Genomic DNA, 27,103 nt, shown 5'->3' with positions numbered 1-27,103 from the left:
AGATACATTACTGCTCGTGAAGTACATTACCGATATTTATGTAAAATATTTTATTAATAAAAATTGAACTTTTGAGAATATTAGAAGACACGTATTACTAATCGCGTACGAGTATGTCAATTGCATAATCGGCATTAATTAACAGTAATTAATAAAGTTTCTTTTCCCAAAATTAGTGTATAAAACATATTCCGTTGTTAAAATTGTAACAAACCAAATAGGTGAATTAAACGTGTTAAACTAATGAATAATATTATAATAATTAAATTATTAATATGTATATATATATATATATATATATATATAAAGTTACTATAGAAGAATATAATATGTTGGATTATATGTTTCATATTTAAACAAATGTAAAGATAAGTTTCTTATATATGTACATATCTAGCATTAACAATTTATATATAACAATTATATTAAAAATTGAGAAAACACAACGATGAATTATATTCTCTTTTAATCCTTCTCTCTCTCTCTCTCTCTCTCTCTCTCTCTCTCTCTCTCTCTCTCTCTCTCTCTCTCTCTCTCTCTCTCTCTCTCTTTTCCTTTTTTCAAAGACAAACAATTTATATTATAATATTTAATCTTATAAATTCTTGTATGATTAATAAAAAAGTTGATGCAAAACACTTTCTGTAACAACTAATCGTAATTCGGAAAGATAAGGAAAATTACTTATCGAAATTAATTAACCGAGAGCATTGTTGCAAGAGAGTCTTATATAAGTATATTTATAATATAATTTTATTTTATTTACTTAATGTAATTTTATACATCAGTTGACTCGTTTAATTCATCTATTTGTTGCTTTAAATTTACAATTTTAATCACAGGACGTTTGATATATTAACTTCGGAAAATGAAACTTTATTAATTACTGTTAATTAATGCCGATTATGCAATTGATATACTCGTACGCGATTAGTAATATGTGTCTAATATCGTCGAAAGTTCAATTTTTATTAATAAAATATTTTACATAGATATCGGCAATGTACTTCACGAGCAGTAATGTATTTTAAAACGCTCGAAAATTCGCTTCTGAATGAATAGGAAAACATATTTCGCAAAGAAGGTATCGCTCTTTCCACCGATTGCAGCGCTTCTGAATGAATAGGAAAACATATTTCGCAAAGAAGGTATCGCTGCAATCGGTGGAAAGAGCGATACCTTCTTTGCGAAATATGTTTTCCTAATAACTCAGAAGTGAATTTTCGAGCGTTTTAAAATGCATTACCGCTTGTGAAGTACACTGTCGATATTTATGTAAAATATTTTATTAATAAAAACTGAACTTTCGAGGATATTAGAAGACACATATTATTAATCGCGTACGAGTATGTCAATTGTATAATCGGTATTAACTAATAAAGTTTCTTTTCCCCAAATTAATGTATCAAACGTCTTGCTCTTAAAATTGTAAAGCGACAAATAGATGAATTAAATGAGTCAACTGATGAATAGAATTACAGTAATTAAATAAAATAAAATTATATATTATAAATATGCATTTATTTATCATATATATAGTTATATAAGTGTCTCTTGCAACAATGATCTCGGTTAATTAATTTCAATAAGTAATTTTCCTTATCTTTTCGAATTACGATTAGTTGTTACAGAAAGTGTCTTGCATTCTAATTAATAATACAAGAATTTATAAGATTAAATATTATAATATAAATTGTTTGTCTTTCGAGAGAGAGAGAGAGAGAGAGAGAGAGAGAGAGAGAGAGAGAGAGAGAGGGGGGGGGGGAAATGAGCATACTCGACCTTGTCTTTGACGTCACGCATTTCATAGTAAGAGGTAAGAGAGGGGAGATCACGGCGTACGCGACACGCGACTCGTGACAGCGGTGAGTCATTCATTCCGACTTGGGCGGGCGTAGTGTGCGCACGTGTTTTTACTCCGGCGTCGGCGCCGGCATGTGCGTCTCGCGTTCGGTCACTTCGAGGTCGAGCGCGCCGTGTACGTTTCTCGCGACGATAATACGTAATAATAATACGAATAATATGTAATAATATTATTACGATAAATCTTAACGTGTTAAGGTACGTTTAAAATGACTTCGAAATAAAATAATAACATTCGATCTTAGTGACATATAAAGTGCTATTGTTTTTGACATTTGTCTCGACTTCGTCGCGATCGCGATCGTGTTTTCGTTTATTTATCCTAATTTTGATCTTTCTTTCGTTGGAGTTTGATCGTGCCCGACCTGTCGACTCCAAGTATGATTCTCGCGCGTGATGAAATTGAACTTTCGATCGTTGCGAAATTCGGGAGTGCCGTCAAACTATCGCGCGTTTTTACTTTTGTACGGTTTAAAATATTGCGCGATTTTATTTTTGTGCGGTTTCAACAAATTAAAAAAAGTATATCGCGCGTATAAAACAATGGTTCCTGACGTCCCTTACAATCTGATTGTGAGAGGAGGTGAAGGCCTAGGAGAGGCATTTTTCATCGGCGGAGCAACCCTAGGGTAAACATTATTTGTATATTAATTACAATATTATAAATTCTTTATACGAATGAGTTCGATTCATTTATTTGAATAATTTAATCAAGAGAAACTCAGAGATAAAGATTTTTACACAAATCTTATAAAGCTTTTATTTAAAAAAATTTTTTTTTAATTTACAAAGTTATTCCATATTTATATATATCTGCTTATTATTGTACGCATCGAATATAAATTTATTAAGTATAATATATATTAATAAATTCTGTAATATTAATTATTTAAAATCGCTGCTATAATTTGGATTTTATTTTGTACGTTACAGACAACGTAGCTTTAATGTCGACAACTCCGCTGTTTTGCATCAGTGTCGGTGACCGAAAAAAAATATTTATTTAAAAGCAACGGATTTATGTAGAGATTTTGATAGATAGAGATATAGATTGTAGATAAATTCGTTGCTTTAACTCTCGGACGGCAAGATATAGTGCGTTTTAGTGAATTCTGAGTCATTATTTATTTATTGTCAGTTATAGATTATTTATTATCTATTTGTATATAAAAATTGAAGGAAAAGGAGTAATATTTTTAAAATAAAAATATGATATTTATTCTAATTTTATATAAGATATACGTGAAATATTTATTTCGACTATATATACGTATATATGAGTTTAAATAGTTTTAAAGATACAAATCTTTAATGATCTGCCGACAGAGGTTAATATGCATGTAAATATACTTTATACTTACACCGAAAAAAATTATATTCTCATTTTACTACAAAAATATTTTACTTATTTTTATAACATCTTTCCTTAAAATAGGCGCCAAAAGAATACTCTTATTGTTAGTTTAAGAGAAAAATTCTCTGAAGGTTAATATAGTTTCAGATATTCTTAAGATAATGTAAGAATATATACTAAAGTGAATATTTTCTTACCATTATATTATTTAATATTTCAAATCTTTAATCCAATGATAACAGAAAACAATTTTACAAATGGACATCTGCTACTTATTAAAACTTTGAAAAGTTAAATATATACAGTATATACAATAGTTTTAATTTAATTTATAAATAAGGTGTTTCAAAAAATATCAAATAAAAAAATAGTTATTTTTTATTATTAAAAATATTTATTAAAAGAACTTATAAAGTATCCATTTAGAGTACCATTTTTCGGTATATACATTGTATTTATCATTTACAACTTTTGATGACGGTATGCGTCTACAAAACAATTCACAGTTAGAAAATTTGTGTTTTGTTGTTAAAAATTTTGATAGTTAAAATTTATGTGTTAAAATTTAACACATTTACTTATTAATTTAATATATTACTATTTTGTTAATTCAAGTCAACTGTTAAATTATTAAAATAACTCATGAAAAAGAGTGTAAATAACACAATATGCACGTATTTTTAATTTAATTTTACATTACAAATATGTTTCTATTTATTAGTGGCAGAATTTATCTGTTAAAATTTACAGAAATGTTGAATTTATTCTATAATATAAGAGTAACTATTAATATGTTACATTAACATTCTATTTTCGTTAAATTTTCACAAAAAAGCTATGTCAAACTATAAAATTTATATTTATGTTTATGTTAAAATATAACATAAATATAATATTGTAACGCGTTCTTGCGAGCGCGTCTTCGCGAGCGCGAATAGCGGGCAGCCGGGATCACAGGGTTGGTTTTGAGACAAGAGTAGTAGTTGGTGTGTAAATTAATTTATTATAAATGTCTATGATATACTACAAGTGTCGTGTGTATCGCTGATCGTGGCTCGTTAATGGGGCGGGCTGACGGCCATCGGTGTCGCGAGGTTGCGCGACTTCGGTGGGCGGGACGCCCCGACCGATCGATCTATGCCGGCGCGTATCGATTAGCGTATGGATTCGCGGGTGGATCGCGGTTGGCGGTTTCGTCGGTTCATTCGGGTGGCCAACAAGATGGCCGGGAGCGGAAAGGACTTAGTCGTTGCTCGAGGCTCGTAGAGCACTTGGATATGATTAAAAATGGGGCGGTTTGGGGTAGCTTGTGCGATTAGTAATGTGTGTCTTCTAATATCCTCGAAAGTTCAATTCTTATTAATAAAATATTTTTACATAAATATCGGCAATGTACTTCACGAGCGGTAATGTATTTTAAAACGCTCGAAAATTCGCTTCTGAATGAATAGGAAAACATATTTCGCAAAGAAGGTATCGTTTTTTTCGCGGATTTTAGCGATACCTTCTTTGCGAATCATGTTTTCTTAATCATTCAGAAGCGAATTTTCGAGCGTTTTAAGATACATTATTGCTCGTGAAGTACATTGCCGATATTTATGTAAAATATTTTATTAATAAAAATTCATATTTTAATCGAATAAATTAAATAGTATAAGCTATAATAAAAACAGGCACATCTAATAAAAAACTTTTTTATAATAAACAAATATTAAAATATTAATAAATTGTATTTAATACATTAATTTTTAGTGATAGAATATCTGTTCTTTTCTCTCTTTCTTTTTCTTTTTCTGATAGAAAAAAAAACAAACATACGTAATATATATAAATGAATAATTAAATAGTTACGATGAAAGAGAGAACATTTATTTAATATAATATGACAAATTTCTATAATTACAGAAAGTTATACATATTTAGTAAATGTAATAAGTACAGGCAGTAAATTTGTGCATATTTTTTTATTATTAATTTATATTTAATTATTATACGTCTATAAATATATGTGTGTATCTATAATATAAATTTCTATCGCTTTTACAAATAATTGTTCACACACACACACACACACACATCATTGATATAATTTTTTACGAATATAATAAATAAATTGTGCAATTATAATAGTCATACAGTAAGTAGTCATAAAATTGCTTTCATTAAAGTATTTTACAAATTTCGTAATCGCGTTTCATGTATTTTAAATATATCGAATAATTTATTTTATTAAATCGAATAATAATATTATTTTAGTTAAGGAATTTTATATGTATTTTAAAATCATTTGATTGTACATATTTCAACGGGTTAAATTATATCACGTAGTATAGTGCGTATTTGTTATTGTCTGGCGCGAGGAGAAAGAGAGAGAGAGAGAGAGAGAGAGAGAGAGAGAGAGAGAATGAGCATACTCGACCTTGTCTTTGACGTCACGCATCCATAGTTAGAGGTAAGAGAGGGGAGTCCGGCGCGTACGGCGTACGCGACTAGAGACAGCCATGAGTCATTCTTTCTTACTCCGGCGGGCGTAGTGTGCGCACGTGTTTTTACGCGACGATGTTGGCGCCGGCGCCGGCGCCGGCACCGGCACGTGCGCCTCGCGTTCGGTCACCTCGAGGTCGAGCGCGCCGTACACGTTTCTCGCGACGATAATATACGTAATAATAATACGAATAATATGCAATAATATTACGATAAATCTTAACGTGTTAAAATACGTCTAAAATGATTTTGAAATAAAATATTAACATTCGACCTTGGTGACATATAGCGCGCTATTGTTTTTGACATTCGTCTCGGCTCTCGGCTTCATCGCGATCGCGGTCATGTTTTCGTTCATATTTCCTGATTTTGATCACGAAATTATGTTGTCGGGGATCGTATTTGATGCCGACTAACTGGGATTCTCTCAGCGTTGCTTTCCAGTGAAAAATGATTGATTGAGGAAGATGTTGCCAAATGGATGTCGATTATCATCGTTTAATTTGCATTTTTTCAATCGTCATTTCTTACCGGGCAACAACGTTTACACGCCTCAGTATCGCGGCTGAGGCGAATGCCGGCCGCGTAGAACGTACGTTCAGTATAGAGAGATACATGAACGCGCGGTTAATATTGAGCTAACGCTCGATAATCGGTTGTTGAGAGCACGGTCTCTGCTTCGGCAACGGGTTTCGGTCCTAGTCGATTAGAGGTCGGTCGATTGTTGGAATAAATCGTTGATGGGCCCCTTTTCTTGTACCGGCAATACGACGTATCGCATTGAGGACGTCGACTCGAGGATTTAGGTCATGATTTACGCTCAGTAAAGAGGTCCAATCCAGTTGATAAATGTTCAGATTGTTGAACATTCATGAAATGGGTGTTCCTCTTGATCCGTCTATCAGCCCTATGACGTATCATGTGGACTGTCTGTATGATAGACACATATGCTCATCCGAAATCGTGCCTAATGAGTTTGAGTCGGTCTGAGATGCGGAACTGCACGAACGAGAATCGAGCGTACCCCATTCGCGATCGATTCCCTCGATCTTCCGTCCTCTTCCGATTTAACTCGATTCGGACTTAACTCTTGCTCGGAGTTTGATCGTGCCCAACTTGTCGACTTCAAGTATGATTCTCGCGCGTGATGAAATGGGATTTTCGATCGTTGCGAAATTCGGGAGTGCCGTCAAAGTATCGCGCGTAAAAGTGCGGGAGTGCCGTCAAATTATCGCGCGTTTTTACTTTTGTACGGTTTAAAATATTGCGCGATTTTATTTTTGTGCGGTTTCAACAAATTAAAAAAAGTATATCGTGCGTATAAAACAATAGTTCCTGACGTCCCTTACAATCTGAGAGGAGGAGGAGGCGGCCTAAGAGAGGCATCCTGCATCGGCGGAGCAACCCCAGGGTAAATATTATTTGTATATTAATTAATAATAAATAAATGCCTTATACGAAATAATTCGATTCTTTTAGTTGAATGATTTAATCAAAAGGAATTCAGAGATAAAGATTTTTGTATAAATCTTATAAAAGTTTCTATTTAAAAAAAAAAGTTTTTTTAATTTACAAAATTATTTAATACTTAGATATCTGCTTATTTTTGTACGCATCGAATATAAATTTAATGAGTACGATAAGAAATTCTCAAATATTAATTATTTTAAGCGCTGCTATAATTTGGATTTTATATTTGTATGTTACAGATAACATAGCTTCAATATCGACAACTCCGCTGTTGCGCATCAGTGTCGGTGAGTGACAAAAAGCTTTTATTACATTTTAAAGCAACGAATTTATGTAGATATTCTGGTAGATAGAGATGTAGATTGTAGATAAATCCTTTGCTTTAACCCTCAGACGGCAGGATAACGTATTCTAGTGAGTTTTGAGTCAATTTTAAATCATAGAAAAATTTCTTTTGTATCTTTATTATATGTAAGGTAAAATTTTATATTTTTTATTCATTTTTGTTTTAATAGAAAATTTTGTTAAAATAGAAAAGTTATACATATAAATTAAAAGAAAAGGAAAAATATTTTAGAAATAAGAATATGTAATATTTATTCCAATTTTATGCAAGACACGTATTATAAAATGTAATGATGAATATGATGAATGAAATATAGATAAAATATTAATTTTAATTATATATTTGTAATATGAGTTTTATAAAACAATTTTAAAGATACAGATGTTAATGACCTGCCGACAGAGGGGTACCTAACATACATGCTAATATTTTTTATATGCATCGAAAAAATTATATTCTCATTTTAAGAGTACTTTACTTATAATATTTTCTTTTGAAATAGATATTAAAAGAATCTTCTCAATATTAGTTTAAGGGAGAAATCTTCTACAGAATAGAGTAATTTTAGATATTCTTAACATGTAAGAATGTATACTAAAATGGATATTTCTTTACCATTATATTATTTGAGATCATTAATTTCAATAATTACAAAAAAACAATTTTATAAATTTTTGACATTGGCTATTTATTAAAACTTTGACAAGTTAAATATATATATATATATATATATATATATATATATATATATATATATATATATATATATATATACATAGTTTTACTTAATTTATATATATAAGATATGTCAAAAAAGTATTATGTAAAAAAGAAAATATTCTCGTTTATTAAGAATATATCTATAAGGAGAGTTTATGAAAGTATATATTTCGAGAATATAATTTTTTCGGTATATACATAATTATATATTATCTTTTGCGACTTTAAACGACTGAATGACGTACATCGCGTCTAGAAAACGATTATAATATCGTACGATCCTAAACAAATATAGGTCGTCTTATTTGCCGACGATAATGATTAACCGGCAATAGGAAGGCTCTATTTTTCTTCTTTGATCTCTGGCTAAAAATCGAGTCAGAATGAATATGGCCAGGAGCAACAAAGGTAGGTCCAACTGGCTAGAAAAGTACGTGGTCAAATACTGGCCTCGTTACCCGGTCAACACCCGCCGGACAATGGGCAGACGCGCAGAGCGCTCATTTTTTAATCGTATCCAAGCGCTCTACGAGCCTCGAGCAAAGCGGTCCTTTCCGTTCCCGGCCATCTTGTTGACCACCCGAACGAGCTGACGAAACCGCGCCCCGCGAGAAGCCGCCAATCACGATCCACCCGCGGATCTATACCCGCGAATCGATACGCGCCGGCATAGATCGATCGGTCGGGGCCTTCCGCCCATCGAAGCGCGCATAACCCCGCGACATTCGCCGATTGATATTGATATATCGATGGTACAAAAATATAAGTATATTCTAAAGTAAAATATTACAAAGTTTAGAATTAAATATTACTAATCGCGTATAAGTATGCCAATTGGATAATCGGCATTAATTAACATTAATTAATAAAGTTTCTTTTCCCGAAATTAATATATCAAACGTCCTGTGATTAAAATTGTAAAGTCAAAGCGACAAGTAGATGAATTAAATGAGTCAACTGATGAATAGAATTACAGTAATTAAATAAAATAAAATTATATTATAAATATGTATTTATATATCATATATATATAGTTACATAAGAGTCTCTTGCAACAATGATCTGGGTTAATTAATTTTGATAAGTAATTTTCCTTTTTTTTTCAAATCACGATTAGTTGTTACAGAAAGTGTCTCGCATCAACTTTTTTAGTAATACAAGAATTTATACGATTAAATATTTAGCGGGGACCTTCTTTTGCGGGGAACTCTAATGCTTTAGCTATATAAATTAAAATGCTTGAAATTTTTACGATTATGACAGCGAACACGATATAATTCGGACTATTTTTACTTAAATAAGTAAAAAATTAACATTTTTCTCTAATTAAAAAAATTTTGTATATATACATATACATATAATATATCTGATTTCATTTAATTGAATCTATCGATATCTAATAGTTTATTATTACATTTGTAGAACAATATAATACTCCAAAATTATTAAATTGTTAAAAGAAAATTTTTTTTTCATATAAAATAAGTTTTAATTTGTAAAATGTAGAATGTAAAAATAGCATTTAATAAAAGAAAAAGAATTACCAAAAATTAAGATATTATTGGCAAAATTAGAATATTGACAATATATACATGGTTATTTGATATTAAAAGTAAATTATTGCCAGTGTGGAGAAATAACAAATTATTTTTAGGTGAAAGTGAATAAGCAAAATGTGTTATTAAATTTTGTGGATATAGCACGGATCGCAACCAAAACTGTGCACATTATGTGTTATCCATTGAGAACATTGGTGGACATTGGCTATGTAGTTCAATGTCCACGTTTTTTATGTCCACAGAGGGCGTATCGCTTTCAGGGATCATAAAGTCACTAAATTATAATCTAGTGACTTTAAGGGATCACGGATCACGTAAAACTGGGCCGTGGCGCGTGACGTCTGGCGTCTCTCAGTTCTCAGTCCCTCAGGCTTTTCTCTGTTTGTATACATATCAAGAATAGTAAAGAAAAAAGAATAGAAAAAGAAAAGTTAAAAGTCAAACCAAGCCAAACAAATCCCGAATGAAAACGGAACGGATGCGATTTGCGATTACAATCCCAGATTGCGAAAAGGTAATTTCTCGGAAAATCTGAGCGAGAAATGAAGCAAAATATATAAGTCTGTATAGACAAATATTCCGAAATGTTGAACATAAATAGAAACGTTTGATTAGCGCCTTAATTCATTAAGGAGATGAAAATTTTAAACTTTGTAACAAATTTATCAAAAGAAGAATATAAATACATATATATATATATATATATATATATATATATATATATATATATATATGCATATAAATGTATGTTTGCGTATTCTTACCGTGCGTGATATAACTGAATATGCTTTATTTATTATACATTAGTATATATTATATAAAATAAATTTCTAATAAGGATATATATTATTGTATATATTTTGCATTTGTTGTACAAACTTTGTCGCATGTATTTTGCATGACTTATTAAATATTGTAAAGAATCTTCAAAATTCTAGAAATTCAAATTATTCAATAGCCGCGCGATATATCCATCAAACAACTTGTCATTCTATAAATTTTGTTATGACAAATGTTATATTTCTTTTGTACAATTAAATTTTATTGGATTATAGTCATGTAACAACAAGAAGAAAGAATTTTAATGTTGCAAAATGAATTATTTTCCTCTTTAAATACTGCAGTATAAATGAGGTGATACCTGACAATTATCTACAGGCTCCATATACAATATCTATATTTAGTACATCTAAACCAATTATAAAAACAGTCATGTAAAAGTGCTATTAACGTTTATTAACTATTCCTAACATAATATATAAAGTTTTAAAATAAACATGTTACAATATATATGATTATACGTACATTTATAAAATGAAATATACAGCTAATAAGATTTAATCTGTTTAAATTGTAAAACACTGAGTCCTTTATTTTTTTTTTTTTTTTTTTTTCAATATTGCTCCACTGCTAAGCAAGTTTCAAAGTGTTGGTTTTACTTTTTGACAATGTGAAAATTTTGCAATAATTATATAAAAATATTAAATTTAAAAAATTATTACATTATTATTATTATTATTATTATGTTACTACATTTGCAACTGTACTCTATAATATTGCTGTCTTTTCACGAACACAGAAGCGAAAGAACTTGCGTCTTGCATTCTACGTGACACATGATGGAGCAGTCTCTGCATCTTAGTATTATCTTTCCAAACCTGATTCTGACATGAAAAACGGAAGAAAAATTCAAGAAAGTTTCATATTATCTTTTGTTATATGTCGCAAGTTACTTTTAATCAATATTACCTTTTATCGCACAAAGTACATGTTTCTGGCTTAATGACTATCTTTGATACAAAGTTATGATTTGCACAGGCTTCTCTATTCAATAGTTTAGAATCGATATTTTCTTTATTAGAAGTAACTTGGTTTTTAAAAGGCACAGTATATGTATCATCGTTTGTCTTAACTTTTGTAGTTGTCACTCCATCGGGTGAGTTAAATTCTGCAACTTTATCTAACGTACTGCATTGTTCATTTGTGGAATAATCATCATTAAGTTTATACTCTCTCCATTTTTTCTCTCTTTGAGCCTGTATAATAGCATCGGTATCCAAATCATCTTCCGACTTTGATAAACAATTCAAGTCGCTCAATATTGAACCTGTTGAATCCATTTCTACTATTGTGGCCAAACTGCAAATTATTAAATTATTAAATTATAAAATATAAATTGGATATTACATCAAATACTTTACAAAATAGGTGTACTTACTGTCCATCGGGCTGTTTATCTTGCACATGTAGATTATTATACATCTTGAATTCAAACATAGGTTTGATAAGAAATTGTAATTTCTTCTTTACTAATTCATCCAACTTCACTTCTTCATCATTGAATAATACTTTTTTAGTTGCATTAATTTGATTTTCCTTTTAAACAGACATATATTTATACATACAAATATCGATGGCAAAATTTTATATTTTTATAGTAATTAACTTACCAATAAATTTTTATAGTGCTCAACTACTCGACGTTTACGTTTTTCATCCTCCAAGTTTCTTCTAGCGTGACATAATTTCTGATTAAGATTCACAATACTTTGGTGAGCTTTGTCTAAATCTAGACAAAGTTGTTGGTATTCTTGCAAAGATGGACATTTCATTTGTAGCACATTAGTAGAAACTGCATTAAATATTTATAACAAAATATATATACCATATCATTACACTCTAATATATACTTATACATAAAAAAATATAAAGAACTGATTTAATTACACATCCTTTTTGTGTGATATATTTAATATAAAATTTTTCTTAATTTTAAACATTATTTTATATTGACATACACATACACATATACATATACATATACATATACATATACATATACATATACATATACATATACATATACATATACATATACATATACATATACAACAACATGTAAGAAAGAAAGATTTACAAACCGTCATGTAGTTCGTTGTTGCTCACCAGAGATGACATTATCATTATATTGTTTCGTAAATATATCGATTATAATAACAAATATAAAGTTATGTAGAGCATTTTTGGAAAAGAGAATTTAAACAGATACTTATTTTACGTGCAAGATGTTAACAGTTTCTGTTATAAAATTAGTTGCCTTTTTTCAAACAATTAAATAAAAAATTTTTAGTTATCTATTTCCCATAAAAGGTTTTCAACAAGAAATTTTATTTTTTTTTCTCTTTCTCTTTCACTCTCAGATTCTCTCTCTTCTCGTCCTCTGCTTTGTTTTTTCAAAACTATGAATACAAACGTTGAATGTATCAGGTATATGTATGAAGATCGGTGGTCAGATTGGATTTAAGGATACATTATTTTTTCTCTCTCTCTCTCTTTCTCTCTCTCTCTCTCTCTCTCTCTCTCAACAATAAAATTTCTATGCCAAACACGTTGTGCAACAGTCGAAGAGCAATTATATATACTGGTCTTACATCTTTTATACAGATTCCGTAAATATATGTTGCTAAACATATACATGAAAAAAAGAAAAGGATATATATATATACATATATAATGTTAACACAATCATATGACTTTGGAGAAACGCCGTTTAAAAATAAATCTGAAATACATGACGAATTGATAGCAGATTTAGGAAAAGTTATCATTAATGATGGATATTTACAAAAATGTGAAATTCAGGTATATAGTCGCGTTTTCTAACTTTTTCCTTGCTTGTCTTTATACAAAATAAAACGTGTTTTTTTTTTCTACGATAAAATATAGGAAAAGGTAAATGCTCTTTGCAAATGGATGTGTACAACACCTAGAAAAAGTATTTATAGATTAGATTATTTTTCTAATCAAACAGACAATCTGCAGAAACTATATAGAGCATTGAAACAGGTATGTTTGTGCAATAGTTGGAATAATAATTTTAATAGCGATTGCGAGTGCACTTTTACTATAAATAAAATTATAAGAAGCAATAGTATATGTTTCAATATTGTTTCAATCAAACTGCATTATACTTGAATATTTAATTTTTTTATTCTTTAAGACTTTATTATTATGAAAAAAAAAAAAAAAAAAAATTTTTTTAATACATATTTTTACTCAAGCTATAATTCTATATCTATTTACATAAAAAAAGCTTTACATATATTATTAGGTTGATAAACCAGATCCATCTATTAACTTTTTACCGGATCTTCCAAATGAAATTGTCGCTGTTGACAGTTGGGATTCATCGGTATCTCTCGATTTAAAGAGATATCCAAGGGAGATTATTGTCGATGCTATATGCGGCGCAGCTGTACTAAGAGGATCTCATATTTATGCTCCTGGCGTTACTGGAATGTCAAATGGTAATTTTTGTGTATAGATTTCTCTCTGTTAATATATATTCATAACAATTTTGATTAAATTCACCCTAGGTTTACTTATTAATTGTAAGGTCAGCGTATTCGCCGACGTCACCGGTCATTGTAGAAAGGGTTTAATTAAACCATATCCAGATAGTAAGAAGATGTACTTGGGTAATGGCATTCTTCGACAAACTAGGAAAGAGATATTTGCTGCAAAAAATCCATGGTAAGAAACAATTAATAATATAAAAGAAAGCGAGGAGGGGGGGAGGGAGAGAGAGAGAGAGAAAGAGAGAGAGAGAGAGAGAGAGAGAGAGAGAGAGAGAGAGAGAGAGAGAGAGAGAGAGAGAAGAAACTTCTCTTTATTACATCGTAGTTGTAGAATTTCTTCATCTAGCTATACAAACGCCCCTTTGCTTATTTCGGCATATATAGTTGTTTTCATTACTACAAAATCCTGTGTCATTATTAGTTTTGTTAAATCATACATAATATACGTGTATATATATATATATATAGCAACAAATAATGCTGTAAATTATCTTGCAGTGGTATTGCAATAATTATGACTGATGTAATTTCACGAATTCCACAATTGAATACAGATAATGAATCTCTGAGACCACATGCACTCTTGCAAAATTTGCCATCTATTATTTGTAGCCTAGTTTTAAATCCTCAACCAGGTGAGAAAGTTTTGGACATGTGCGCTGCACCTGGTAACAAAACTACGCATATTTCGTTTCTTATGAAAGGACAGGTAAATACTTGAAGAAAAGAAAATTTATTGTATAAACAATAACAATACAGACAACTGTGCTTTTTAGTTATCTTTTTTTCAAGCTGGAACTTGAGTATGCTTACTTCTTGAAATAATAAAAGAAAGAGAAAACGAATGTAGAAAAAATATATAGGGCTGATTCCGATATTCACTGCCAGTATCGAAATTCATAGTGATACGTACGTGATACAAACTATAGACTTTCAGTACTGGCAGTCAATATCAGAATGCAGCCATATAGATAATGTATTTATTGCTCTTTTAATTATTATCGTTAATAACATAATTTTTAGGGCCAGATAATAGCATTGGAAAAGAATGCAGGTAAAGTGAAACAATTTAAGGAAAAATGTGATGACAAAAACATTAAAATATTTTGTTACGATGCTAGAAAGGCTGTTATCGAACAAGACAGTAATTTCGTCTGTACTGATGGACCCCCATTTGAACAAAATCACTTTGATCGTGTTCTCTTAGATACTCCATGCAGCGCATTAGGTCAAAGACCACAATTGTACAATACAATCACGTTGGCGCAACTTCGTTCTTATATTCCTTTGCAACGAAGTCTCTTTTCTGCCGTAAGTCAACAAATTGTCATGCAAACGTACATCCATAGTATATATATAAAATTTTTTTTTACTCTAATAAAAGTAAATATATGTATAGGCTGTTCGTCTTTTGAAACAAAATGGAACATTGGTGTATAGTACGTGCACTGTTACAATAGCAGAGAATGAAGGAATCATTGCTTGGGCATTGAAACAATTTCCAGAGTTAAAATTAGAATCCGTTACAGCTCGAATAAAGACAGATAGATATGGCAGTCAAGGATACACAATAGATGGTCTAACGAATGAGAATGCAAGAAAAGTATGTAGATTTGGTACTGAAAGTACCGATTCTATTGGATTTTTTATCGCATGCTTCGAAAAATGTTCCGGAAACGATTAAGTGTCCTTGAAACATTACGCTATATGTATATCTAAAGTTATTTTATTGGAAAATAAATTCCCTCTCTCTTTCTCTCTCTTGAAGATGGAAAGATAGGCTCGATAAATTTGTGTAACATGCTTGAATCTAAAAATGAAATTGTTACCTTTATCTTTATCAGTCCCTTTATGATAATTGATAACAATTGATTTAAAAGAAGAAAAGTATAATATATTTTGCGTGTGTGAGCCCGCATGCGCGCGCGAATAAAACAAGTAGAGGTGTATATCATATATATGCATATGTACCTCTTGAATTTTATTATTGTTGTGTATACGTGACTCCATCTCCAATGACCTCCGTCATTATTACGGAACAGTTGTTGCTAATTGCATACAATGTTTCTACCTAAGTTTAGAGCGAATAAAGAGAAAGGGAAAAAAGATGAGAGAGTTATTTAATAAAAAAAGATATAAAAATTTATACTGTTTTCTCACACACACACACACACACACACACACACACACACACACACACATACACATTTACATGCATTCCGTGAGTATCAGGGAAGAAATAGATATGTAGATATATATATTCTTCCTGCTTAAGTGTAAAATATGCCGGCCACATAGCAAAAGATGGTAGAATCAACATATTGTCGTTAGTCACATCCTGAAATAAGATCTAATAATACATCTAATAATAATATATTTATGATTGCACTTATATATTTTTACCTCGATATCCATTGAGCACCAATCCATTTCGCTCATAATGAAGAAGCTTCCCTCGCCGCCGACATTTTTAATCATCAGAGATAAAATGACTTGTTGACCTACAAGACACTTTCCGCATTCAAAACTTTTTAATTTCTTGCAGTACAGTACACTCTCTTCAGATAGGCTTGATGCATTGCTACTTGTACCAGTAAACTGTGAATTTATTTTCTCTTGAGAAAAGAAGTGTGCAAATTATCCGAGATATTATCAAAAAATAGAAAATGTGAATTTTTTCTTATACCTTTTCGTAAGAATTTGTTTGGAATTTGAATGGAGTTTTAGCAATCCACTTCTTATCTTTTACTACGGCTTTTACTTGCGGTTGTTTTTGCGGATATGTAAAATACGGGATAGTAATCACTGTGATAATTCGCAATAGTAAAAGGGATGATATACAAAGATAATATTTCTTTTTTTTTTTTTTTTTTTTTTTTTTTGACATACGAGTATGACTATATTATTTTTGTTTTGCACACTTTTATGCTCGACTTAAGCGCTCAATTTTATATATATTTTTTTGCAAATAGGAAATTTTTATAAACCTATTGGACAAATTAATTTGTATACAATTATAAAGTTACTTACTTCGCAATATTGGTGAATCTCGATATCCGCGCAATTTAATAATCACCGAACGTCCTTGTTGTACATTTATTATTAACGCTTCTTCAGGCTCGTCCAAAATATCGCAACGAAAGAAAATAATCAATTTTACGTGCATTCCTGGGGAAATGCCACCTGTTTGTCTTTTACATTCAATCATGACAGTGAATCTTGAATACATAGGCCTTGCTTTTAATTGAAATCTGACGGAAGATGTACTCACGTTTTGCAGCATGACAACTTTCTGTAATGAAAAATGAGAATATTATCACTTGAAAATTGTTTTACAATATCTACTCACTTTTCTACTTACCCGATATAATTTATTCAATTCATAATTGTGAAATTCCACAGAATTAGGAACTGCAATTAATATCGTCTTTGGTGATCCTGTCTTTGAAATATTTCTTTTTGGTTGATTTATCAACGAGACCATTGATTCAATTTTTCTGAGAATGCCAAAGGGCATGAATAATACTTTTTATAGTTACTGCATTACGGTATTTTTAATAAAATACTATATATGTTGGTAGTATATTCTAATAGAATTATATGCATACATGTATTAAATTATATCAAAATGATGAGAAGCTTTAACCGAGATAAATAGATACCTGGTACGAAATTTTGTCATGAAGATTAATAATATGTTCTTGATAATAGGATTTGTAAAAATTTTTAAATGTATATGAATTGTCTTGTAAAAAAATTATACATTTATTATATAATTAAAAGCGATGTTTTTCATATATATATATATATATATATATATATATATATGTGTGTGTGTGTGTGTGTGTGTGTGTGTGTGTAAAACTGTAGAACACAAATTTGTGAACCAAGTACAAACTTGCGAGAAACATTTATGACATATTGCAAAATGTATTGTAAATATACGAAAATAAAACATCATCGATATATATATATATATATATATATGTGTGTGTGTGTGTGTGTGTGTATAGCATGGCATAAAAAAATTGAAATAGAATTACTGTCATTTCCATCGCACAAATTTTTTTTATAAATGTTTAAATAAATAACTGACAATTTATTTCATAATGTAAACAATATGTTGGTTGAATATTTATCGCTATACCAAGTATTATAATAGTTTGCACATCCTAAAATTATCTACAACTAATTTAATTAAAGGAACAGGTTTAGTAATATAGTAGGCTAGTTGATACTCCGTTCAACAACATTATATTTTAAGCTATATAGATTCAGAAATTATAAGTGTTTTGTTAGAGTGCATTTATTTATTCTACAGATAAGCATACATAGTCCATGTAATGTAATAGCGAATTCGATTGGATGCACCAGTAAATATACCAGTAATATACACTGGAGCACATTTAAAACTGCCATATATTAACGTAAATTAATGTAATATATATGTATGTAATGGCATATATATATATATATATATAAAGCGAGTTCAAACTGTTCAGACGTTGACATCGTAAGTAATTAATTATATTTAGTAGAATTCTATATATTTGATATTTTGAGTTTACAAAGCACACATATGTTTTTTATGTAAATTAGAAAGTATGTGTGCCGATTTAAATCTTGCATTTTTTTTAATTTGTATACTAGTGCACCCAATTGAATCCATTATAAGACATGTGTCACAATCATATAATGAATATAAGATAAGGGCAGACACAAAAATACATACAAGAATATTCCATCTTAGCCATATTCAATGCACAGGTACAAGTTTAAAAAAGAAGAAAAAAAAAGTAATAATAATTCTGATAAATACTTTGCTATTCTTTTTTCACACGTTTTACCAGTGAAATAAATCTCTAAAGTTTAGACAGATGTGTCCGACATGATAAATGTTTTATATCATCGCCTTTGGACTTTGTATGCATGGAATAAGATTTTTTCTTTTTTAGCAAAGCTTATTTGATTGGAAAATATAAAACCCCATATTATATTTTACTATCCTACAAATACAATGCTTATTTCATACGTACTATAATGACGTTACTCCATTGAAAGTAATTTTATTTTTATATTCCACGTGGGTGTGGGTGTGTGTGTGTGGGTGTGTGTGTGTGTGTGTGTATGCGCGCGCGCTATATTTCATGCCAGAAAAGTTAAACACGAAAATGGAGATATCAGTAAAGTGTGTTTTACACTGAAACATATATTTCTAAAATGTACTCTGATCTAAAATTTAGATTTTTCTTAATGCTGATTTTTTTTACAGTATGTTAGCTATTTATTTCTTCACTTTACATATAATATCTAGTTTGTAGTCGCTGATTATTATAAGACGTCACCAATGTGTAATTTTATGAGAAGTGAACGTTCCTATATATATATATATATATATGTATATATATATACACACAATTCACGATCACGTTTCTAACGTAGAATTTGCGTATAACGTGTAATTCGATGCATTGCCGTGATATTTCTTTAACATGTGTCAAAATTATGTCTTCACTTGTCAAGTTCCAATGCAGCGTATTGTTCTTCGTCAACTTCGGTCATCATTAAATTTCCATCCGGTAAGAGTAGTACTACTCTCCTAGTTCCTCCTGAATAATCAGACAATTACAAATGTAAACTTGGATAAATATATACAGTAACTAGTTTTTATTTGAAATAGAGAAAGTGAGAGTCAAGAATGTCACATTTACCTGGAGTAGGTTCTTCAGCTTGTACTACTTGAGCTACAACTTGTGCCTGTCCATCATTATCCTCTTGAGCCCCAGTTACATCGGTCGCGTTCGCGTTATCCATTATAGACATCACCATCGAATTTTCGGTCGATTCCGCTCCATCCTCTTTTACGTAAAACTGGGGAGTGAGATTTACCTGGTCAGGGATTAGCTGCGCTACGGCCTCGGCAACCGCGTGATCCAATGTCAAGACAGAACCATCGTCTCCTTGCTGTTCAGTAGTTACATATACGCATTGCTGTTCACCATCGGCACCGCGCGTAACCAAGAGCGTCTGTCCGTCCTCTGCTTGGCCTGTGACTTGATAGACGACACCGTGTTCCGCTATAGTAACCAGATTGGATGCGTCGTCTGTCGTCACTTTTCTTTCTTCCGATATCTTATCTTCAATCTTGGCGTCAGCCGACGTTACTGACATGGTAACGGTGGATGTAGCTACTGTAACAGCCGACAGTGCCGTAGTGATGGCTGTTTCAACGGGGCTCGTGTTCTCTGTCAAAGGGGTAGATGCGGGAGTGGTTGGTATTGTAGAAACGGTATCGTCCAAACATGGTAAATCCGGTGCAGGTACCGTTACATTCGATAGATTAATTTGCGCTGTTGGTTCGCTAGTTTGGACAATAGTACCGGTTGTTCCGCCAGGACTCATCTCGACTCTCATAATACCGCTTTCTGTGAGTGAGTCAAGAGAAGGTAAGACCAATTCGGCGGCGGCGGCGGCGGCGGTGGTGGTGGTAGTGGTGGTGGTGGTGGCGGTCGCGGGGACGGTAGTAGTGGTGGTTGTAGTGCTGGTGGTTATGGTGGTAGTGGTGGTGGTGGTGGTGGTGGTGATGGTATTAGTGATAGCAGTAACGGCGTCTGTTGCGGTCATAGTTTCAGACACAGTAGTGGTTGCTTTCATCGCAGTCGATAACGTTGCGGTATTCGAAGGTGATGTAGTCGATTCGGACTCTGGTTGCTCCGCCGTTTGCTCAATCGGCTCGCCGTCCGGACCGATTATACGTCCCGTAAGAGGGCACAATGTAAATGGACGTGGCGGACTGTCAGGCTCGGGAGCTGTAACGATGTCAGATTCGGAAGGAGGCGGTAAGTCAGGCTCGCCATCGCTGCTGCTCTCTTCCGAACCGACTTCATGAAACTCCATATGAAGTCCATCACCTTCCGCTAGTTTGCTTTCCTTGAGTTTTGTTCCTGCTTGAGCAACTGCCGAAGGTGTCTCGCCTACTTTCACCCTGCCTCGTCCCACGGTTGTACCACCTGTACGCGCACCCGCCAAAAGTCCACGAGCACCTGGTTTAATTATACCCGCTGCCTCTTGGGCCTTCCTCTTTGCCATTAGTAACTTTTGCTGCGGAGATAATAACGACTGTGCCTTATTCACTGGCGTCTTCGGAGATTGTTTCGTTTGTGCTTGTTGTTGCACTGGACTAGTTCCAGTTTTAATCACCTGTTTGGATTGCGCGGGTGTTGTAAGCACTGTAAATTTCGGCCTGATTTGCGCGACCGGCGTGCCGATGGCACTCGGCGAAACCGACTGCGTATTTATGACCGTCGTCGTCGTCGTAGCACGCTTCTGCAATACAGGACGCGTCGGTTGCGCTTGAATCTGTCTCGGTGCTGGTGCTCTGACGGGCGTGCGAATGGTACCGAGAACGCTCGTTGCTGTTGTTGCGCGCAATGCCGGTCTAGGTAATAGAGGACGCCCGTCGGCCGTTCGCTGAGGCGTGACGGGAGCGGGTCTTATGCCTGTAGTTATTCTCGGTTGCAAAGCTATCGGTCCTGACATTGCAGTAACAACATGTATTTGTTGTAATTGCGATGGATCTGGTTTCGGCTGTATCTTTATAGGCTCCGTCTTTTGTACGCCAGCCGACGTTTTCGCCGTAATAGGCTTGGAGGTGACCACTTTCATCTGCGTTACTACTTGATTCCCATCCATCTTTGAAACAACTTTCATCGCAGGAGTCATTGAATTCGATTGCGATGTCGAGATTACTTGTTTCCTCGCTATATTATCCCGATTTTGGACCATTAACACACCTTGGGTCGTCGGGGATCCTTTAACCGCCAGTTTGCCGCTAGGCGATGAATCTAACTTAATGATACCATCTTTTCGCGACATTACGTAAACGCCAGAAGTTAAATTTGGCATCTGTTTGGGATCGACTTTAACAACTCCTTTAGCGTTGGCTACTAAAACAGGTGGCTGGTTAGATTTCGCTCCTTCGGGAGATTGTAATCCCAACGAGGTTGCCAAGTCCGTGGATGAAACTGACGCTCTATTGGATCCATTAGACTGCGCATTAGCGCGATTGAACGCACGTTGAATCATATCGCTACGACCCATTCTCGAATCACTGTCCGATTCTCCAGTCCATTCGTCATCGCTGCCTGTATCGGCTTTAGCCCTTTTTGCAGCGCTGCTTCCACCATCTTCCGAGTCGCTCTCCGAATCGTCGATTCTCCTTTTACCTAATACTATATTTTTACATATAGTATTACATACATAATTATGTACATATAAATATATTAATTTTAAGACAATATCTAAAGAGTTTAATATTAAGAGAAATTTTACTATTTCAATAAATATATGAGAAGAAATCAAAAAGTAAGATTTCCAATTTTTTCCCAACTTTTTTTATACTTGATTTTGATAAAGTACTCATCTTTCAAATATAATGTCGAGCATGAGATAAAAAATGATCGGTTAGTTTTAATGCATGGACAAGTTACCACTGCCTAGACAAATAAGGATATATTTGAAAGATGTAAAGTACTTTCCCCACAATTTAGTATTAAAAAAAAAGTACGTGGTGAAAATTTTACTTTTAAACTTCCTCTCGTGTGTATATAAATAAATAAATAAATAAATAAATAAATAAATAAATAAATAAATATATATATATATATATATACATACGTTCGTTATCCTCCTCTTTCATCGAGCCACACCATTGCTTCACTTGATCCATTGCTTTTGATTTACTAGATCGCATTGGGCGCCTATATATACAAAGTAACAAATTATTGGGTACCTATCGATAAAATTGAATTTTTTGTAATCATATTTCAACAATTATAAAAGAGCAAAGCCGTCTCACCCCGCTTGAGTAGCCGTACTCGGTCCAGGCTTGACTTCAACTTTCATTACTGGTTTTTGTGCTGGTAAACTTGCACGTCCTATGACTTTTACATTAGTTTGTTGTTGAGCTGCTTTAAGCTCTTTTTGTTTAGCGAGATTCCGCTCAAATTCTTCCAACATATTTTTGCAAGTTGCTACAGCCTCTGCAGACTCCCATGTATTATTTTCACTATAAAGTTTTACATATTCAGAATTCATTATTAGAAACTCTTGAAGAAGAAGAGAAAGATAATAAAGATTGATAGGATTCACTCACTGTGCGTAGCCTTCCCATTTGATTAAAAATTCCGGGCATCTCTTTTTTGGATTAAAACGTTTAGCTAAAATCTTCTCGACAATATATTCTTCGTTGCTTGATTCCGCATCTTCTTCGGTAGGTGGCTTGCCAGACTTGTTCTACAGAAATATAAAAAAATTAAGCAAATCCGAAAACATATAATTTTTGTTTTTTATATAAATGATAGGTAAGACCTTAGGCTTAATTGAAGGTTTCAGTTTTGGTTTTTCTTTTTTATCTGTTTCCATTTCTATAGATTCATTCTTTTGTGTTTTCGTGTCTAGTAATTTAGTGGCATCTTTTTTGGCTTCACTCGTTTCTTCTGGTTGTCCATTTCTAATAATTTTGCGTACTATTATCGGTTTGGCACCTATAAGTGTATATAAAGGAATACAAGATAATATGAATATATTCAATTATAAATATAGTATCTCTCTCGTTATACTCTCATGTATTAAAAATATATGTGTGTCTATACATATGTCCATAAGTATAGTCCATTCTTATATTTAAGATCGTTTTAAGGTCTTAAGATTCCATTCGGTCATCTGATTGATTAAACAGAGTCTTAAGAGGACACAAAACCAGACTTAAGTATTAGAATATGCGCACTATGAATTCTACAACGCTAATAATATGTATATTAATTATAGTCGTGAAAGGAAACACAATCCTTTTTCAATTACTATATAAACATTTTAATATGTACAATAATTTTATATATGCAGTGATTTCATACAGGATGTCTGGTAGTAACCACATCACCTCTCAGATGTGTGCAGATAGAGCAGGTTAAATCGAGAAGAAAAGGTTTTTACGATTTTTGTAAAAGTTATTGCGAAATTGATTAAAAAAGATCGATCAATTCGCGCGAGTATCGGCACGCAACGAAAAAAGACAGTCTATTTCTGCAATTGCTAGACACACAAGAGAAGACAACTCTCCATTATATGATCGCTAAGTGCGTGTCAAAATTTTGGGAGAAACGCTCTACAAATTACGACCTGCTCTATTTGCATACACAAGAAATGATACATAGGAGTTATTGCCTGGAGTATACCCTGTATACACATTATATATACACATATGTGTGTGTATGTATATGTATATATGTATATGTACGGATGTATGTGTAAATGAATGACGTGTAAATAAATATATATACATTATATTACCTTCGATATTAGTATTTGTTTGAACTTGTATCGGTGTATCCTGCATCTTTGCATTACTAATTTTTGTAAAAGTTTGTATAGTCTTTCCCGCTGTGATCCATGAATCTCTTACATGCGTATCCATTTTACACCATTTTTGGTAGAGTTTCCAAGCATTAGTCGCATCCTTGTCCGAACCTTCTTGTTGGATTTGCGAATCTTTCCATAACAAGAATGCCCAAACTTGTGCTTTTTGTCCATTCTGTAAAGGTTTCGTATTAATTTTGCAAAAGAAAAAAAGAAAAGAAAAAAAAAAAAAAGAAGATATAGCTAAGTTAACTACAAATGTGTAAGGAAATTTTAAACATGAAAATACAAACGTCATTATTTTCACGAAAATGTGACACTTTGGAGCAAGCTCCCTCTTTTGCACGATGTTCTTGAAACTCCTCAATGAAGTGAAAGACAGAATGACACTGTCCGCATACTAATACGTCTAATCGTCCCATTTGCTCTTGTGCCGCTAAAAGAGGTAGGTAAAAATAAGAAAGATAAACAGACGGTGATGGAAAAAGGAAGTTGTTGTCAAAAAAATATTAAAAAATATTCTACTTTAAATATATAAAGTTTCAAATAAGTAACAATTAGAAAACAAACAAAAAGAAAAACAAAAAAAAAATGTACATAAAGATGTGAAAGTTATGCGTAAATCTCAATGCTGGCAGAGAGTAATTACCTTTGATGACGGTAGGTTTACTACTGATAGCCGAAGGGCCATCGTCTCCTTCCATTCTGTGTATATGTTTGTTCCGCAATCTTTTCTTCTAAAAATGAAGTAGTACCGTTAAAAAAAATGGTCACAACTCTATAGGAGCGCACGTAAGAAGAATAGCACAGAAATATTTGTTTCGTATAATATATCGAAATTGCGCGCGATTGAAAACAGAGTTCGAGCTGTCTTTTTCACGCGCGACACCCGGCGCCTACAAACGAGCTTTGTAAACCTCGAACATGAGATTTTTCACTAGTTTCTTCGAAAAAAAAAAAAGAAAACTGAAGCGATCGACGAGTACGCGCTGTCAGTTTCACGATAGCGATAGAAAAATTCAAATACACAGCTCGGCGTTCGGAGTATGCCGGCAACCTGCGATCGAACGGTGAGGAGTGTTTTTTCCCTCTCTCTCTAAAGAGAGACAGTCGCGCCATACCTGATCTTAATGTGTAGCACCGAGCACTGAGCACCGAGCACCGAACACCGAACACCGATAGCATGGCGATTCTCTTGTGCACGCGCGCGCTTACACTTGGCGCGCTCACGTCTCTCGTCTCTCGTCTCACCTCTCACGAGACGAGAGACAAGAGAGTCGCGCGTATCACGTATCACGTTCGCGACTGCTGATGACCCAGAGTGTTCAGCTACATTGTTATATTTTACCAATGTTTATAAATTAAACGAATTTTCCCGCATAAGGACGCACAGTGCTTCTAAATATGTAGGATCGACAAGGTGCGATCCTATTGTAAACGCAGCCAGTTGTAGGGTAAATATTACAAACGAAGGAACAAAGAACACTCACATGCACTTGTTCCCGCCACGATCCGCAGCCACAACTCGCAGCCCCGCAGCCCCGCAGCTCCGCAGCGCGGCTTGTCTTACGAACTTTATGTATCAAGCGAGAAAATAATTTGCCGAGATGTATATGAGATACAGTGATGATCGAGATAGAAATATAAAAAGCATTTGATAACGATGCCGATGCGATATCTCGGCGTTGTTTTCTTTATCGTTACTATTATTATTATTCGTCGTCGTCGTCGTCGTCGTCGTCGTCGTCGTCGTCGTCGTCGTCAATGGCAAACTATAAGGTCTCGACGTCTCCTCTGTCTTTAACGAGCAAGCCGATGCTCGTCAAAGATGGCTCTCGTGGCCGATACTTTTCTACAAGAGTTACTCACTTCCTGTCTTTACGTGAATACTTTTCGAACACACCGTGACGCGCGCGCTAACGCGATTAATAACGACATGATCATGGAAGAAGATCAACGATGTTCACTTACACACGGCGAAGCCGGCGAACGGCTAGATTTTCCTCAGTCTGGAAAATTGCTCGTCGTCGTGTGAGGCAAGACGAAAACAGCGACCAGCGACCGCGTCGGCCGACAGTAGCGCCATGGTGGACCGTGGCCTGTGGCGACCAGTGGCGGCTGACGGCTGGCGGCTGGCGGCTGGTGGCTGGCGGTTGGCCGCCACCGATCTCCTATTTTCTTACATATTATCATACTCTATATCTACTATTCGGCCTAGAAAAGTTTTCATCCGAGTTATGTCGTAAGAAGAGTTCCGCCATATTTCATCGGAATCGTGCAAAAGAGAAAGAGATGTGTGTGCAATCTCTGTTTATAGCTCAGCTGTCAGCTGCATAAACCATATACTATATTGGACTGCGGACTGCGCATTATTCCATTATTTAAATTTAAGCTGTGTCGAGTTACGAGAAAGAGACAGACATACTTGATCACGCGTGTGACAAGGAAACCTAGTCCCTTAAAAGGACTTCATAGGGAAATTGTAGTATGCGCTACAAGTTACAATACGGTAGACTTTGATTATCAATTAGTT

General features: G+C 33.3%; 4 protein-coding genes across 6 annotated transcripts; 1 reads left to right on the top strand and 3 right to left on the bottom strand.

Annotated features, from left to right (window-relative positions):
- Nucleotides 1-10,095: 10,095 nt before the first annotated feature.
- LOC140667401 (tRNA (cytosine(72)-C(5))-methyltransferase NSUN6-like) lies at nt 10,096-16,526 on the top strand. The gene is made up of 8 exons (XM_072895304.1): nt 10,096-10,310; nt 13,241-13,438; nt 13,523-13,642; nt 13,908-14,103; nt 14,173-14,329; nt 14,653-14,863; nt 15,178-15,465; nt 15,554-16,526. The coding sequence occupies exons 2-8, from the start codon at nt 13,310-13,312 to the stop codon at nt 15,836-15,838; spliced, it is 1,386 nt and encodes a 461-aa protein (XP_072751405.1). The 5' UTR covers nt 10,096-10,310; nt 13,241-13,309; the 3' UTR covers nt 15,839-16,526.
- LOC140667404 (uncharacterized) lies at nt 10,760-13,241 on the bottom strand. The gene is made up of 5 exons (XM_072895311.1): nt 12,718-13,241; nt 12,247-12,428; nt 12,015-12,172; nt 11,546-11,935; nt 10,760-11,460 (listed from the first exon to the last, which is right to left on the bottom strand). The coding sequence occupies exons 1-5, from the start codon at nt 12,758-12,760 to the stop codon at nt 11,364-11,366; spliced, it is 870 nt and encodes a 289-aa protein (XP_072751412.1). The 5' UTR covers nt 12,761-13,241; the 3' UTR covers nt 10,760-11,363.
- LOC140667405 (deleted in lung and esophageal cancer protein 1 homolog) lies at nt 16,486-18,307 on the bottom strand. Its single transcript, XM_072895312.1, has 4 exons — nt 17,516-18,307; nt 17,185-17,446; nt 16,841-16,959; nt 16,486-16,752 (listed from the first exon to the last, which is right to left on the bottom strand). Exons 1-4 carry the CDS (start codon nt 17,669-17,671, stop codon nt 16,486-16,488), a joined length of 804 nt encoding a protein of 267 aa, XP_072751413.1. The 5' UTR covers nt 17,672-18,307.
- Nucleotides 18,308-18,444: 137 nt separating this feature from the next.
- Chro (chromodomain-containing protein chromator) lies at nt 18,445-26,681 on the bottom strand. Of its 3 annotated transcripts, none has more exons than XM_072895302.1 (10): nt 26,542-26,681; nt 25,220-25,307; nt 24,864-25,006; nt 24,505-24,745; nt 23,524-23,699; nt 23,309-23,448; nt 23,012-23,221; nt 22,831-22,913; nt 19,866-22,385; nt 18,445-19,763 (listed from the first exon to the last, which is right to left on the bottom strand). In XM_072895302.1, exons 2-10 carry the CDS (start codon nt 25,272-25,274, stop codon nt 19,666-19,668), a joined length of 3,666 nt encoding a protein of 1,221 aa, XP_072751403.1. In that variant the 5' UTR covers nt 25,275-25,307; nt 26,542-26,681; the 3' UTR covers nt 18,445-19,665. The 3 variants fall into 3 exon arrangements, with proteins under 3 accessions (XP_072751403.1, XP_072751402.1, XP_072751404.1); XM_072895301.1 differs by lacking the exon at nt 26,542-26,681 and adding an exon at nt 26,061-26,531; XM_072895303.1 differs by lacking the exon at nt 26,542-26,681 and adding an exon at nt 25,692-25,847.
- Nucleotides 26,682-27,103: the final 422 nt, after the last annotated feature.

This window comes from Anoplolepis gracilipes, chromosome 7 (genome assembly GCF_047496725.1).
Source record: "Anoplolepis gracilipes chromosome 7, ASM4749672v1, whole genome shotgun sequence".
NCBI classification, from domain to species: Eukaryota; Metazoa; Arthropoda; class Insecta; order Hymenoptera; family Formicidae; genus Anoplolepis; species Anoplolepis gracilipes.
This window is presented reverse-complemented; position numbering and strand designations above follow the sequence as displayed.